Genomic DNA, 14,947 nt, shown 5'->3' with positions numbered 1-14,947 from the left:
CCGGAATGCAGGCTGTGGAAAGAGAGCAAGAGACCTTTGCTTATAGGTCTGTTTGGGTTGTTTCATATTTTGCAAGATGCTGAGCCCATACAAGACATTGCATGGATATTTTGGTTGTATCTTTGATGCTTATGTTTTGTTCTGAAGAGTTCTACCAGTAAAAGTTTAATTTTTTATTTTTATGGGGCTGGACAATGATTCCTTTCCAAAAGGGGTTAGTTCTTATGCTTCCAGTCACTTCAAACTGCACAAAAAATAATATCTACAACAGTGCAGGGCTGAAGCAAGGTTACACTTGCAGCGTGGCTATAAAGGGTATGCAGAGAACTGAGGTAGGTGTGACCTCTCTTCTCCTAGTAAGGGATTTCCATTTCCTTGCATATATGGTTACTCTACAGCCTCCGACTCCCCTTTGGGTTCTCCTTGTGAAATCGGGAGTGATTAAATGCTTACCGGCACTGGCAGAATGAGATCGGAATTTCCAGCCAGGTCAGCGATGTGTCGGTACAGGGGAATGTCCTTGTCTGCAGCCGCCGCTTTGCACACAGCCAGGGAGACACCCAGAATGGCATTGGCTCCAAACTTGGCTGTGAACATCGTCAAAATTAGATGACCACCATCAATGGCTCTTTGCTCAGGACAATTCAACAAAGCAATATAGGTTCCCTGGCCCCAAAGATCATACAATCAACTTTCCAGCCCCACAGCACCTGCTACTAGTCTAGCCCTGGATTCCTTGTGTTATAGATTATGGGGTGTTGGCGGCTAAACCCTATAAAATAGTAGGATTTTGATTAATTGGGATATGGATGAAAGTACAAGCTGCAGAATTGTGGCAGACAGGAATCCCTGGGCTGGCTTATGCAATTGGAAAATCTGTTAAGATGACAAAAGGGGTTGGATGGGCCATCCGAGAGGAATCCTTTGGCCTGGGGAGGCAGATCGTGCCGAGGTGATGAGTGTGTGTGTTTGCGGTGGCAGGAAAAGAGAGTTTTTGAGCAAAGGGGGCTGGGAAGAAGAAGGAAGAAGAAAGACTGGGATCCATCTTGGGCAGGCTGGCTGAAGGCTGGCTGGGAATGATGCCTTGGACTCCACTGGCTGCACTGCTGTGGGGGAGAACTGTCTCTAAATGACCATGTTGTAAGATCTGGACCCCCTCCATGCAGACTAACATTGTAAACAGGTGAATAAACCACATTTCTTAAAACTATGTCAGTCTCTGCTGTGTCTCAATTTTCTAAAGGAACACAGGTGAGTGCCTGGAACCCCATGGAAACTTGCAGAGAGTGGGGGTGGCACACGACTTTTTTTTAACTTCCATACCTCAGCTAGTGCCTTTTAATCTTGCTGTAAAGTTCCTGGCTGCTCCCCCAACTTGCCCCTCCAGCCCCCTCCCACAAGAGTTTTTGTTATGAATAGAGAGGCATTACATTTATTCTCTGTCCCGTCCATCTCCAGCATGAGGCTATCAATCTTCTCTTGCTCCACGACCGAAAGGCCCTGCGGAAAGAAAACATCTCTCAAATTGGAAGTCTGGGTAATAGGTTGCCTAGGGGACTTCCAGAAAGAGGACACTTTGGGCAGGTCCACACAATACACTTAAAGCACATCCGACACACATTGAAAGCACATGACTTCCTCCCAAGGCATACTGGGAATTGTAGTTTGTTAAGACTGCTGGGAATCGCCTGCTCTGTGAGGGGGAAACTACAGCAGCCAGGATTCTTTGGGGTAAGGTATGCGCTTTAAAGGTATGGTGAAGATGTGCTGTATTATTTTTAACACTCGATTGGGAGCCACCAAGGGTGGCTGGGGAAACTCAGCCAGATGGGCGGGGTATAAATAATAAATTATTATTATTATTATTATTATTATTATTATTATTATTATTATTATTATTATTATTATTATTATTATTATTATTATCCTAGCGCTACAAATCATTGCTCTTCAGCTGCAAGCTATAGACAGAATTGCAGCTGACCATCTACCCTTCAGTTCTGTCCATTTCTCACTGGTGAACTCTTCTTCTGTCATTTAGAAGTGAAGGCGTCTCAACACCATTTTGGCACCCACTTTTATTTGTGCTTGTGTTGTTGGTTGGGTTTTTAAAAATAATTCATGAAGTAGCACATTAAGGAAAATTAAAAAGGGGTCTTAAAGCACAAGGCAAGATGATTGCAGCTAATCTGACTTCTGAGCAAACGTGGCTACCAACTGGGCTGTAAGTCCCACATACCCTCCGACATTTCTCTGATGAAAATACGAACATCTGCTTTTCTTTAGGACATCCCTATTTACTTCAGAGAAATGTTGGAGGGTATGGCGTGACCCCTGAACCAAGGAGAATCTTTAGAAGACACCTGTACAGGGAAGTTTTTAAATGCATTATTATGTTCTCATATATTTTGGAAGCCTCAGTGGCTGGGGCAGCGTAGTCAAATGTGCTGCGTATGAATAATAATTATTATTATTTCTCACTTTCCTTTAGGATGTCCCTATTTTCAGTGGAGGGTATGGCGTTATGTGACCCTCCAAGCTAAGGAGATAAGTAACTATACAACTTTTAGAAGACATCTGAAGGCAGCCCCGTTCAGGGAAGCTTTTTAATGTTTAATGTTTTATTAGGTTTTTATATATGTTGGAAGCTGCCCAGAGTGGCTGGGGCAACCCAGTAAGATGTGTGGTGTATAAATGATAATGATAACAACAACAACAATTATTACATGTTGTTACTACTACTAATAGGGACGCAGGCGGTGCTGTGGGTTAAACCACACAGCCTAGGACTTGCCGATCAGAAGGTCGGCGGTTTGAATCCCTGTGACGGGGTGAGCTCCCGTTGCTCGGTCCCTGCTCCTGCCAACCTAGCAGTTTGAAAGCACGTCAAAGTGCAAGTAGATAAACAGGTACCGCTCTGGCGGGAAGGTAAACAGCGTTTCCTTGCGCTGCTCTGGTTTGCCAGAAGGAGCTTAGTCATGCTGGCCACATGACCCGGGAGCTGGACGCCGGCTCCCTTGGCCAATAAAGTGAGATGAGCGCCACAACCCCAGAGTCGGCCACGACTGGACCTAATGGTCAGGGGTCCCTTTACCCTTTACCTTACTACTACTACTGTTATGGAATAGGAAGTCCCTACTTTCACTGGAGAAATGTTGGAGGGTATCATAGAATCATAGAATCATAGAGTTGGAAGAGACCACAAGGGCTATCGAGTCCAACCCCCTGCCAAGCAGAAAACACCATCAGAGCACTCCTGACATATGGTTGTCAAGCCTCTGCTTAAAGACCTCCAAAGAAGGAGACTCCACCACACTCCTAGTCATATTTGCAACCTGCCTAGAAAACTTGATTTTCCCTGCTTGTTTGTAGTGCTATTCTATAGCACAACTGTGAGGGGGGCGGAGTGTCAGGAACGGAGGGTTGTAGTCCTACAGAACTGCAGCTGGAATCTACACAAATTTGCTCAGATGTAAGCAGTAGAAGGTTGGAATATGGCAACTGTACAGGATTACAGCCAGAACCTGCACTGCGGTTTTCGATGTAATCTACTAATTAAATAGCAAATTGAAGTGTGTGGTTTGAGGGAACCTAATTCCAGGAAGCAAGCAATTAATTAAAGCGGAGAGCCAGTTAATCAGGGGAATGGACTTGCAGTGCCGGGCATGAAACTGGAAATACACAGCAAGCAACAGGGCAGGGGCGAAGAACCTGGGTCTCCCCCCACTCCTCAGATTTTATTGGACTCAACTTCCCATCAGCCTCAGGAAGCCACAATTCCTCCCATCGCACCGCAGTCCTGCATTTTCCTATCCACACCTCCAAAGAGATTGTACTGCTATTCGGCTTTTCTCTTCCTTAATGGATTTTTCACAGTGGTGAAAAAATGGTGAAAGGGGTGGCAAAAGGCAGGAGAGTTGCAACGTTGTCTGGACTGCCTGTAAAATGCATGAAGGAGGCACGGCGACTGCAGATTAAAAGCCCCCCCCCCGGAAATATCCACAATGTTCTTGATCAGCGTTACCCAAACTTAGGTCTCCAGCTGTTTTTGTACTACAATTCCCATCATCCTTGACCCCTGGTCTTGCTAGCTAGGGATGATGAGAACTGTAGTGCAAAAACAGTTGGAGACCCAAGTTTGGCCTTTTCTGGTTATTTCATCAATGCTCTATCAGGACTCAGCTATACAGCTGCAAATAAAAGGTTTTAAGTGTGTTTTAAGTACAACATACAATGTGACACTAGATGACAATGGTGAGCCTTATGGAAAATTCAATGCTTTTTAAAAAAATAAAGCATTTTCATAACAGTTTTTATATGTGTATAGATTCCATCTCATGCTTCCTTCAGATTTCAGAAAAGCTGTTGTCCGTACGCAGGATTGGTCCTGTCACTGCTCTCTACAAAGGCCTCTGAAGGAAAAGATATTCCTCCAGCCTTTGACAGTGCGCACGCGCGCGCACACACACACACACTCACATGCATGCACACAGAGAGATAGTATGTAGAGCATCCAGAAAACAAAGTAGGTTGAAATGAAGGGACAGATAGATAGATAGATAGATAGATAGATGATAGATAGATAGATAGATAGATAGATAGATAGAGAGAGATAGATAGATAGATAGATAGATAGATAGAGAGGATGAAAGACCCGCAAGTTGAGCCAATGAGAAAAGCAAAGGGGGATCCTTACACAGCTCACGAGAGCAGGGGCAATGGTGCTGTTGATGTGATCCACCGCCTGCAGGACCCCTACAGAAGGAAAAAGACACAGAGAGTGTCAGACAGAGGCAGAAGGAAATAAGAGGCAGAGAAAGGAAGGCACACAAGGCCACACACTCTTCACCGTGGAATTTCACGGGCTGACATCCGTTGTTTCGGCCAGCCCAAAAGCAGAAAACACACACACACAGAGAGAGAGAGAGGACTCTGGAATTATTGTTTGTCATTCTATGGGCAGAAGCTTGGAATACCCCTACCTTTCCCAAGGAATCTGGACTTATCGTTGTCACGCAGCTCCAGAGCTTCATAGATGCCGGTGGAAGCGCCACTGGGAACAGCTGCCCGGAACATCCCTAGGGAGGAGTAAAAACCAAGGTGGAAAACATTAAGGGGAGGAGCCATCAGCACCACTTAAGCCCACAACTCTTCTCTGATGAAACAGCTGCCTTGTCATTTTAAGAAAGTTGTTAAATTGTGGGTGAACATATCAGACGACACAGCAATTCTTCAAACAGCTCTTGTTTATTCACAGGCCAGAACAGAACTCAACTGAAGGGTTCAGTCAGCCTGCTTATATAGAGCTCCAGTACAATGTAACTGTAACAATTTTCTAAAACTATCCAATCAATGAACATCACTTTCGATCCCTTATTTGCATAACTATCTACAGTATCCCCCTGCTGGCCCAGGGTGAGAACTTCAGTACATAACAGAAGTCACCAGCTCTTTTCTTTAAAAATAATAATAAAAAAATACAGCTGGTGTTTTCTAACCAAACTCTCCATAAGAAGTCCACCTACTTCCACTTTTGACTGTTTATGACCAATGAATCCGAAGACTAATTAAATTAAATTAACACTGTTAGGTTAAATCACTTTAAAATACCTGTTTCCAATTTTTTGCTTAAAACCCTGAACTAAGATTATCCTTCACAATGTACATATAGGTAGGGCTGCCATACATTCGGGATTTCCCGGATATATCCGGGATTCATCCGTCGAAAACAGCATCTGGGCAGAATTTCCAAAAACTGGTAAACATGTCTGGGGAAACCTGGGCTTGTGGCAACCAATGTTGGAAGTGTTCAAAAACCTCTCTCTTTTTTTGGAGATTTTGCTCAACAACTTTCGTGTCCCGATTTTCACTTTCTGAAATATGGCAACCCTAATTTAGGCCCACTAACCAACTCAAAGGTTTCTGGCTTTGGCCTGGCCTAAACTTCTCTGCATAACTGTTGAAATCCTTGTCGGCTGTGTATGTGTGATGAGATCTGTTGCCAGCTGTGAGGCTGCTCCAAGCAATGGTCTCTATCCACCTTGTGTGCAGGTAAGTCAAAGATCAGAGCAGAATAATGCCACATCCTATCAGAATCTGTGTACATGCAAGACTTCTGAAGCACTTTCGCAGCACATCCTTTCCCGCAAAGGGTTCTGGTCACAGTAGTCTATCCCTCACAGTTACAGTTCCCAGCAAGTCATAGCAAACCCATAATTATTAGAGGGAAAGGATGTGCTTTGAATGTGCTTTAAAAGAAGAGTGCATAACACAGCTTTAGAGAGCCTCTTGATGCTATAAAGCAGGATATAATATCCACAGAGTCATAGTATTGGAAGAGACCATGAAGGCCCGCTGCAATGCAGGAATATTTTCCCCAATGTGGGGCTCAACCCGAAAACCCTGAGATTAAAAGTCTTGCGCTGTACCAACTGAGCTATATTCTAAATTAAAGTAAGAGGTTTGTATCTGGAGAAATGCAGTTCTCCTCCCTGAAAGCGCACACATCGCTATTGTGTCTAGTGATTGCAATAGCGTCTAAGGCAGACATGGCCAAACTTGGCCCTCCAGCTGTTTTGGGACTACAATTCCCATCATCCCTGGCCCTGTTAGCTAGGGATGATGGGAGTTGTAGTCCCAAAGCAGCTGGAGGGCCAATTTGGCCATGCCTGAGTCTAAGGCATCTAAGGCACGACTAGGTACCATAAAACACAAGCCCTCCAGGAGTCCCTATTTTCCAGGGACAGTTCCAGATTTACAGGATCCATCCCAGAATTTGATACCAGAATGCCCTGCTTTCCTTTAGGACATCCCTATTTTCAATGGAGGGTATGGAGTTATGTGACCCCCCAAGCCAAGGAGATAAGTAACTATACAACTTTTAGACGACATCTGAAGGCAGCCCTGTCTAGGGAAGCTTTTTTTAATGTTTAATGTTTTATTATGTTTTTATATATGTTGGAAGCCATCCAAAGTGGCTGGGGCAACCCAATCAAATGGGTGGGGCAGTAGTAATAATAATAATAATAATAATAATAATAATAATAATAATGGTATAGTTCTTCCCTATTTTCATCAGAGAAATGTTGGAGGGTATGGTACCCACCATTTCATTATTTTCATAGTTAGCTGCAAACAGCTATTTCAGTGCTGCAAGGCTATCCCCCTTGCAGGAATCTAGACCCAGCATTAATTATATGAACACCAAGAGTGTTTTAGTTTTTTGTTATGTAAATTGAAAACTTGGGGAAGGCAAAGGGGCTGTGTGGGTGGGGTGGCAACATTGAACCATTTCTCTCCGAAGCTGCTTTTTGCATTACACTGGAAGCCTACACTGGCACCAACGGACGCTTCCCTGAAATGCAAATAGCAGCTTCAGGGCAGCAATTTTTGCTAGACCTCATACACAGGCAGGGGGACAGCTTGGCTTCTACCTCACCCCCCTGGGTCAAGCCTGATGGATAAGGGTGGCGGAGTAAATAGCACTCAGGCCAATGAGGAAATTGCCTGCCCCCTTGAGTCTGCCTTCCCATGCACAGATTTTACTCCTGAGAAGCTGAGGGGGCAGCTGGTATGCCTCAGTGTTTGCAGTTAAGTACATAGGTAAAGGGACCCCTGACCATTAGGTCCAGTCGTGACCGACTCTGGGGTTGCGGCGCTCATCTCGCTTGATTGGCCGAGGGAGCCAGCGTATAGCTTCCGGGTCATGTGGCCAGCATGACTAAGTCGCTTCTGGCGAACCAGAGCAGCGCACGGAAATGCCGTTTACCCTCCCGCCAGAGCGGTACCTATTTATCTACTTGCACTTGACGTGCTTTCGAAGTGCTAGGTGGGCAGGAGCAGGGACCAAGCAACGGGAGCTCACCCTGTCGCAGGGATTCGAACTGCCGACCTTCTGATCGGCAAGTCCTAGGCTCTGTGGTTTAACCCACAGCGCTACCCGCATCCTAGTTAAGTACATATTTATGCCAATTAAAGCATTTTTATTTGATTGTCTCTCAGACATCTGACATGGCAAGCGCTTCGGCAATGGATGCTGTTCTTCATGGGCTAAATTCTCAGCACCTCGACCCTGAGGCCTGTGGAAAGGTGTATACGTGTAAGACTGGGGAACGAAAGCCAGGCACTGCTGTTTGCTTAAAAGAAAGCCAGCGAGGCGGGAGTCTGAATATGTCTCATTTCTCTGCCTTTCCCAACCACCTCCTGCTCCAAAAGTGGGGCTGCATCACAGAGCGTGGCTAAAATTAGATGCTTTTGCTGTGTGGTGACTTTGCTCGGGAGAGGGAGAGAGGGAGAGGCACAGCTCCAGCCTCAGGCCATCTCTGCTTGGCGCCTCCTGCCCTTTCCGGCTCGCTGCCTTGGGACTGAGCTAATCCGTTAGCAGCACGATGCCCTGAACTGTGGCTGAGATCCCAGCTGCCTCCTGCAGTTTGCTGCCTCTCCACCAATACGTACCTTTAGCTGTGTACAAATCCACCTCCACGGTTGGATTCCCACGAGAGTCCAGGATCTCCCGAGCGTGAACCTTCTCAATAGACATGGTGGAGCTGGTCTTTCCTGGAGGAGAACAAACAGAGAGGAAAATGGGACCTGGAATTTTGGTTCCAATGCCCTTGCTGTTCCATGATCTCTTACACCACCTCCAGTTGCATCAAATGGCCACTTGGCCTTAGTATGGAATGAACGGTGTGATAAGCTTCAAGAGGGTTTGGAGAAACAGCATATTTAATAATGATGGTGATAAATTTATTTTCAAATTTTACAATACATATCAAATATTCTTTATACATTTAATATTATCAACTTCCTTCCCCCCCCTTTCTGCAGTTACCTAAGTTATCTCTTCTTTTTTCTGCCTCTCCAGCATTAAAGCCTAATTATAATGAATCTCTTATACTCAATAGTTTAACTTCACCATCTGGGTGTCTTTAAGTCAGTCCTTACAACAGTTCTTTAGTCAATAAATGATCCACACTCTTGTTTAAAAATCCTCTCCTCTTGATTTCTTAATCTTTCAATATGTTTCGCCATTTCTGCATACTCCAGTAACTTTCGTTGCCAGTCATCTTTTGTTTGGGGCTAATTCTTCTTTCCACTTTTGGGCAAACACCATTTGAGGTGCCGTGGTTGCGTACATAAATAACTTTTTTTGATCTTTAGGTATTTCAGAGTCAATTATTCCTAAAAGAAAGGCTTCTGGTTTCTTAACAAAGGTCACTTTAAACTTATAATTATTTGTACCCAGCCCATCAGACTGGATTGCCCCAGCCACTCTGGGCGGCTTCCAACATATATAAAAACATAACAAAACATTAAACATTAAAAAGCTTCCCTATACAGGACTGCCTTCAGATGTCTTCTAAAGGTTATATAGTTTTGGGATGCAGATAGCGCTATGGTCCAAACCACTGAGCCTCTTGGCCTGCCTACCAGAAGGTCGCTGGTTCGATTCTGCGCAGCGGGGTGAGCTCCCATTGCTCTGTCATGGCTCCTGCCAACCTAGCAGTTCAAAAGCATCCGAGTGCAAGTAGGTAAATAGGTACTGCTGCGGCGGGAAGGTAAACGGCATTTCCGTGCGCTCTGACTTCCGTCACAATGTCCTGTTGCACCAGAAGCGGTTTAGTCATGTTGGCCACTTGAGCCAGAAAGCTGTCTGTGGACAAATGCTGGCTCCCTTGGCCTGAAAGCGAGATGAGCGCTGCAACCCCATAGTTGCCTTTGACTGGACTTAACCGTCCAGGGGTCCTTTACCTTTCTACTATATGGTTTAGGATTACCCATCTCCTTGACATCTGATGGAAGGGCGTTCCACGGGGAGGGTGCCACTGCTAAGAAGTCCCTCTACCTGGTTCCCTGTAGCTTCACTTCTCACTGTGAGGAAGCTGGTCTGCTCCCTCTTCTCCCTCTGACTGATTTGCGTTGTCCCACAACCAATCCCCTGGCTGTGAACCTTCTTCCCCTGAGGGTTCCCTCGGGGATTCCCCAGCTGGTTCCTCTTACCACTCCTCTACATCCAACCTGTCCATGACAAATAGGAACTCAGCTCACAGCTTGTTTCTTCCAGACAAACCATGAGAGGTAAACCAAGAACAAACCTTGGATACACTCAGCGGCGTAGCGTGGGTTGTCAGCACCCGGGGCAAGGCAAATAATTTGCACCCCCTAACCCGGGGCAAGGCAAGTAATTTGTGCCCCCTAACCCCTAACCTGCCGCCGCTGCCAGCTTCTTCTTGCTGCTGCCTGGTCTGGTCTGGTATGGTTCTCTCCCGCGCTCAGCGCTGCGCTGGGCGGCCGCTGCACTGTCCCTCCCCCAGATAGTCCCTCGCTCTCTCTCCGCACCGCACGCCTGGCACCCACCCCCTCCACAGTGGGCGGCGACCCGGCGGCTCGGATCGGATTCGCACAGCCAGCACTGCAGTGAGAGAGAGTGAGTGAGCCAGGTAGGGGCAGAGAGCTGCGAGTGCGAGCGCCCCCCCCAGATGTTGCGCCCGGTGCGGCCGCCCCCCCTGCACCCCCCACGCTACGCCACTGGATACACTTGATGGTTTATCTGAAGTCTGAGCTCAAATGTAACACTAAACCAAACCATGGCTTGGCTCCAGGCAGTGTAGCAACAGGAACCGTGGAGGAGTGAAGCGATTATGATTTTCCCTCTGAGTATCCACACACTCATGTATCATCATCATCATTATCAATATCACTATCATTGTTATAATTTATTTGATTTATATACCACCCTTCATTGTAAGATCCCAGTGCGATTCACAGAATAAAGGTAAAGGGGACCCCTGACCATTAGGTCCAGTCGTGGAAGACTCTGGGGTTGCGGCGCTCATCTTGCTTTACTGGCCGAGGGAGCCGGCGTACAGCTTCCAGGTCATGTGGCCAGCATGACTAAGCCGCTTCTGGCAAACCAGAGCAGCGCACGGAAATGCCGTTTACCTTCCCGCTGGAGTGGTACCTATTTATCTACTTGCACTTTGACATTCTTTCAAACTGCTAGGTTGGCAGGAGCAGGGACCGAGCAACGGGAGCTCACCCCATCGCGGGGATTCGAACCGCCAACCTTCTGATCGGCAAGCCCAAGGCTCTGTGGTTTAACCCACAGCACCACCCACGTCCCCTTCACAGAATAAAACACAGGATAAAAAAAATTAAAATGAAGGCAAAGCAATAATCTCCCCTTCCCACATTTAAAGGGCTCTAGAATATTAATCTGCCAAAGGCCAAGTTTAGCATTTCATGTGAACGGAGCCATTCTGAATGCAGATATTTGCATACAATTCTGCTTCACGTAGCTCTGTCCTGAGCGAAAGGATCCTGGAGGTGGGTGGTGCAATTCTGCAGGGTGTCTTTGGTGAGACATGTTGGTCTTGCAGCCGACATGCAAAATGAGTCAGCCGAGTCAAGTAGATTACAGTCACTGTCTCTACCACCTCTTCTAGAAAAAGATAAACCAGCACCCTCTGTTCTGGAAGACCTGCCTCTAATTCACGATGTTTGTGGATTCTACTCTATATTGGTACAGTACTGGGAGGAAATGCATTCTGCACTGCCTTAGAACCTTGAGTTCCTATGTTCCAGGGCTGAGTCTTGGGCACTAAAAGGAGATGCTGAGGCCAAGTCCCTGTGAACCAGGGCACAAATGAAGGGCTAGCTCCCTCTGACAGAGCACAGCACATGAGATTCCTGATTTAAGATGTGGTACAGATTCTGCAGCACAGCTGCTTTCTCTCCGACAGAAAAGGAGTGTGCCTTTCTCAAAGAAAATCTGCTGGGGGTGGGGGAAGGAACTCACCGTGCATTTGCCAAGGGAAGGTCAAGGAATCCAAATGGGCTTCTGAATGAAAAGGAACAATGCAAGAGACACACAACTTGCCCCATACTCTCAGTGTCCCAATTTTACAGGGACAGTCCCGGAATTACAGAAGCCATCCCAGTTTCTGATTTGATCCAGGAATGTCCTGGTTTTCCTTTCCCTTCCCCTCCACATCTCAGAGAGCAATTAAAAGTGGTGGGTAAAAGTAAAGGTACTTTTAGGTCCAGTCGCGGATGACTCTGGAGTTGCGGCACTCATCTCGCTCTATAAGCCAAGGGAGCCAGCTTTTGTCCGCAGACAGCTTCCGGGTCATGTGGCCAGCATGACTAAGCCATGGTAGGTAGGTAGGTAGGTGCAAAAACAGAGTTCTGTTTATGCTGAAAGTAGAATCCCTGTACCAAATGAAGGAAATTGTGAAGCTGGCATACGAAGCCCTTCCTATAATTTTGAAGGAAAAGGTTACTAATCCGCTTCAAATTCTTTAATCGCAGTGCTTCAGCAGCACTCCAAATGCATGGAGTGTTTATTCCTTAATTGTAAATGGAGACTTACACTTTCTACTCAGAAGTAAGTCCCACTGTATCCAATGGACCCGACTCCCAGGTAACTGGTTAAAGATGGTGCAGCCTTATACTGCAATCCTAAGCATTTTTATTCAGAAGTAAGTCTCACTGAGTTCAATAGGATTTACTCTTTGGTATGTTCCTGATCATTCTCACACTTTCTATCATCATTCTCATTATTCCTTGACAAGGACTCATGGCAGCATGCCACTAACATTTTATTTTATTCCATTTATCTGTCAAAGATGTTGTACACGATCCCTTTCCTCGCTCAGGTGTTTTTTTTTACAACAATCCTGTGAGGTAAGTTCAGCGGAGAGGTTGGAATTGGCTCGAGGTGACAGGTGTTTACATGATGTCTATGTGTGCGGAAATATCAAATGCGGGAGAAGCTTCCTGATGTGGAATAGGATGTCTCTATTTTCATCTGAGAAATGTTGGGAGGGTGCGCAAACCCTGGCCAATGCTGCAGGGTTCAGCCCCACGGCGGTTTAAGCCAGAGGCCTGAGCTCTGCTCTAGATCCGAGTGCCTTTCATGGAGGCAACGTGCTCCCACAAAAGCAGGTCACGTGGACAAACTCGACATTCTCCTTCCTCATCTCTGCTGTCCAGTTTCCTCTGACTGGGAGCTTACAGTGGAATTACATTCCCCCACAGTGGAATATCATTGCCAGAGAGCTGACATAGGTTCTGCAGACATTTATACCTTTAAAGTAGAATCATTAGAATCATAGAATCCTAGAGTTGGAAGAGACCACAAGGGCCATCGAGTCCAACCCCCTGCCAAGCAGGAAACACCATCAGAGCACTCCTGACATATGGTTGTCAAGCCTCAAGACCTCCAAAGAAGGAGACTCCACCACACTCCTTGGCAGCAAATTCCACTGTCAAACAGCTCTTACTGTCAGGAAGTTCTTCCTAATGTTTAGGTGGAATCTTCTTTCTTGTAGTTTGCATCCATTGCTCCGTGTCCGCTTCTCTGGAGCAGCAGAAAACAACCTTTCTCCCTCCTCTATGTGACATCCTTTTATATATTTGAACATGGCTATCATATCACCCCTTAACCTCCTCTTCTCCAGGCTAAACATGCCCAGCTCCCTTAGCCGTTCCTCATAAGGCATTGTTTCCAGGCCTTTGAAGCACATTCTTTCTCTCAAAGAATTCTGGGCCCTGTAGTTTACCTCTCACAGAGCTCCAGTTCCCAACTACCCAGAACAAACCACAGGGCCCAGAATTCTTTGAGGGCTGTGTGTGCTTTGAATGTGCTTTCCATATTTAGCGTGCATACAAAATAGTTGCAAACTGTTTGAGCTGCGAGGCTGCAGCTCAGATCTCACCTCAGGTACAAACTGATGCGCAAGACACTTATTCCCCCTCTGGCTGCAACATGGGGAAAAATAATTCTGACCTTCCCTTTTGGGTTATTGTCAGATTACTGAGGTAAAATGTCAGGCTTCGCCAACCTGACAGGCTCCAGATGCTTTTGAGGTGAGTCGTCATAAAAACACCAGATGACTTTTGAGGAGAGCCAAAAGCGCTTAGGCAAGACTAGAGAAGTTCCCACACATCCTCTCCTGATTGTTGCCTGTTCACATTTGCCTTCGTGCTGATTTCTGCGTTTGTGTCTGAAGTGAACAACAGCATAGGATTCAGTGCCTCCCAAGCTCAGAGAAGCAAGCTGAGTAATCTGACCTTGAGCCTGTGAAATCACTGATACCCAGCAGATCTGTGCTATTCCGGAAGGCTTGGGAAGAAGACCGCAGGTTCCATCCACCTGAGATGGAAGGTAAATGAAATTCAAGAAGCAGGTCTTGGGCCTGAAAGCAACAAGATCATAGCAGAAGCAAAGCAGAGCTGGTGAATTTTCCTTTGCTCTGCACTATTAGGGGTGATACAAGGCATCAGAAAAAGACCTAACCTGCACTTCTGCTTTCAAGACAGCACATCCTTATGATTGATGCAGTGCCCACCCATTTGTTACCTTTATACCCTGCTTTGCAGCAAAGTTTGGTTTCCAAAGCAGCTCACAATAATGAATATCCACAGCACAATCCCTTATTACATGGGTAGGCAAACCAAGGGCCGGGGGCCGAATCCGGCCCAATCGCCTTCTAAACCCGGCCCTTGGATGGTCTGGGAATCAGCGTGTTTTTACATGAGTAGAATGTGTGCTTTTATTTAAAATTAGTCTCTGGGTTATTTGTGGGGCATAGGAATTCATTCATTTCCCCTTCAAAATATAGTCCAGCCCCCCCCAAGGTCTGATTTGCTGGAGCAAGTTGTAAGAAATCCTCTCTGGTTGCAAAGGTGTGATACCGATGTCATCCCGGATTGTGCCTCTGTTGTGAGGAATCTGGCATTCAGATGACAACGGAAGTTGCTGGTGAAAGACTAGCACCTCCATTGCCACTAAGAATTCATCTGAAGTGCTTGTGCATCTGTCATGGGCATGACTGGAGAGCATGTATGTATTCTGTGCTAAAATAAATTATGAAGCCAGGTAATCCAAATTCAGTGCAAAGAAAAAGCTGGATTCTGTGACTTGCATAAATTCTGCAGATGGAGC

General features: G+C 46.2%; 1 protein-coding gene across 1 annotated transcript in view; it reads right to left on the bottom strand.

Moving 5' to 3' along the window:
- The window catches only part of ENO2 (enolase 2), a 28,738-nt gene that overhangs the window by 10,601 nt on the left and 3,190 nt on the right, over positions 1 to 14,947 (bottom strand). The window contains exons 2-6 of the mRNA XM_083481874.1: positions 8,455 to 8,556; positions 4,983 to 5,078; positions 4,697 to 4,755; positions 1,431 to 1,500; positions 454 to 587 (exon numbers count right to left, since the gene is read on the bottom strand). Of these exons, the coding sequence (XP_083338000.1) occupies positions 454 to 587; positions 1,431 to 1,500; positions 4,697 to 4,755; positions 4,983 to 5,078; positions 8,455 to 8,539 (444 nt within the window). The 5' untranslated portion in view covers positions 8,540 to 8,556. The remainder of the gene's footprint in view (positions 1 to 453; positions 588 to 1,430; positions 1,501 to 4,696; positions 4,756 to 4,982; positions 5,079 to 8,454; positions 8,557 to 14,947) is intronic.

The sequence above is a fragment of the Podarcis liolepis genome (assembly GCF_965112155.1).
Source record: "Podarcis liolepis genome assembly, chromosome: 17".
Lineage (NCBI taxonomy): Eukaryota > Metazoa > Chordata > Lepidosauria > Squamata > Lacertidae > Podarcis > Podarcis liolepis.
This window is presented reverse-complemented; position numbering and strand designations above follow the sequence as displayed.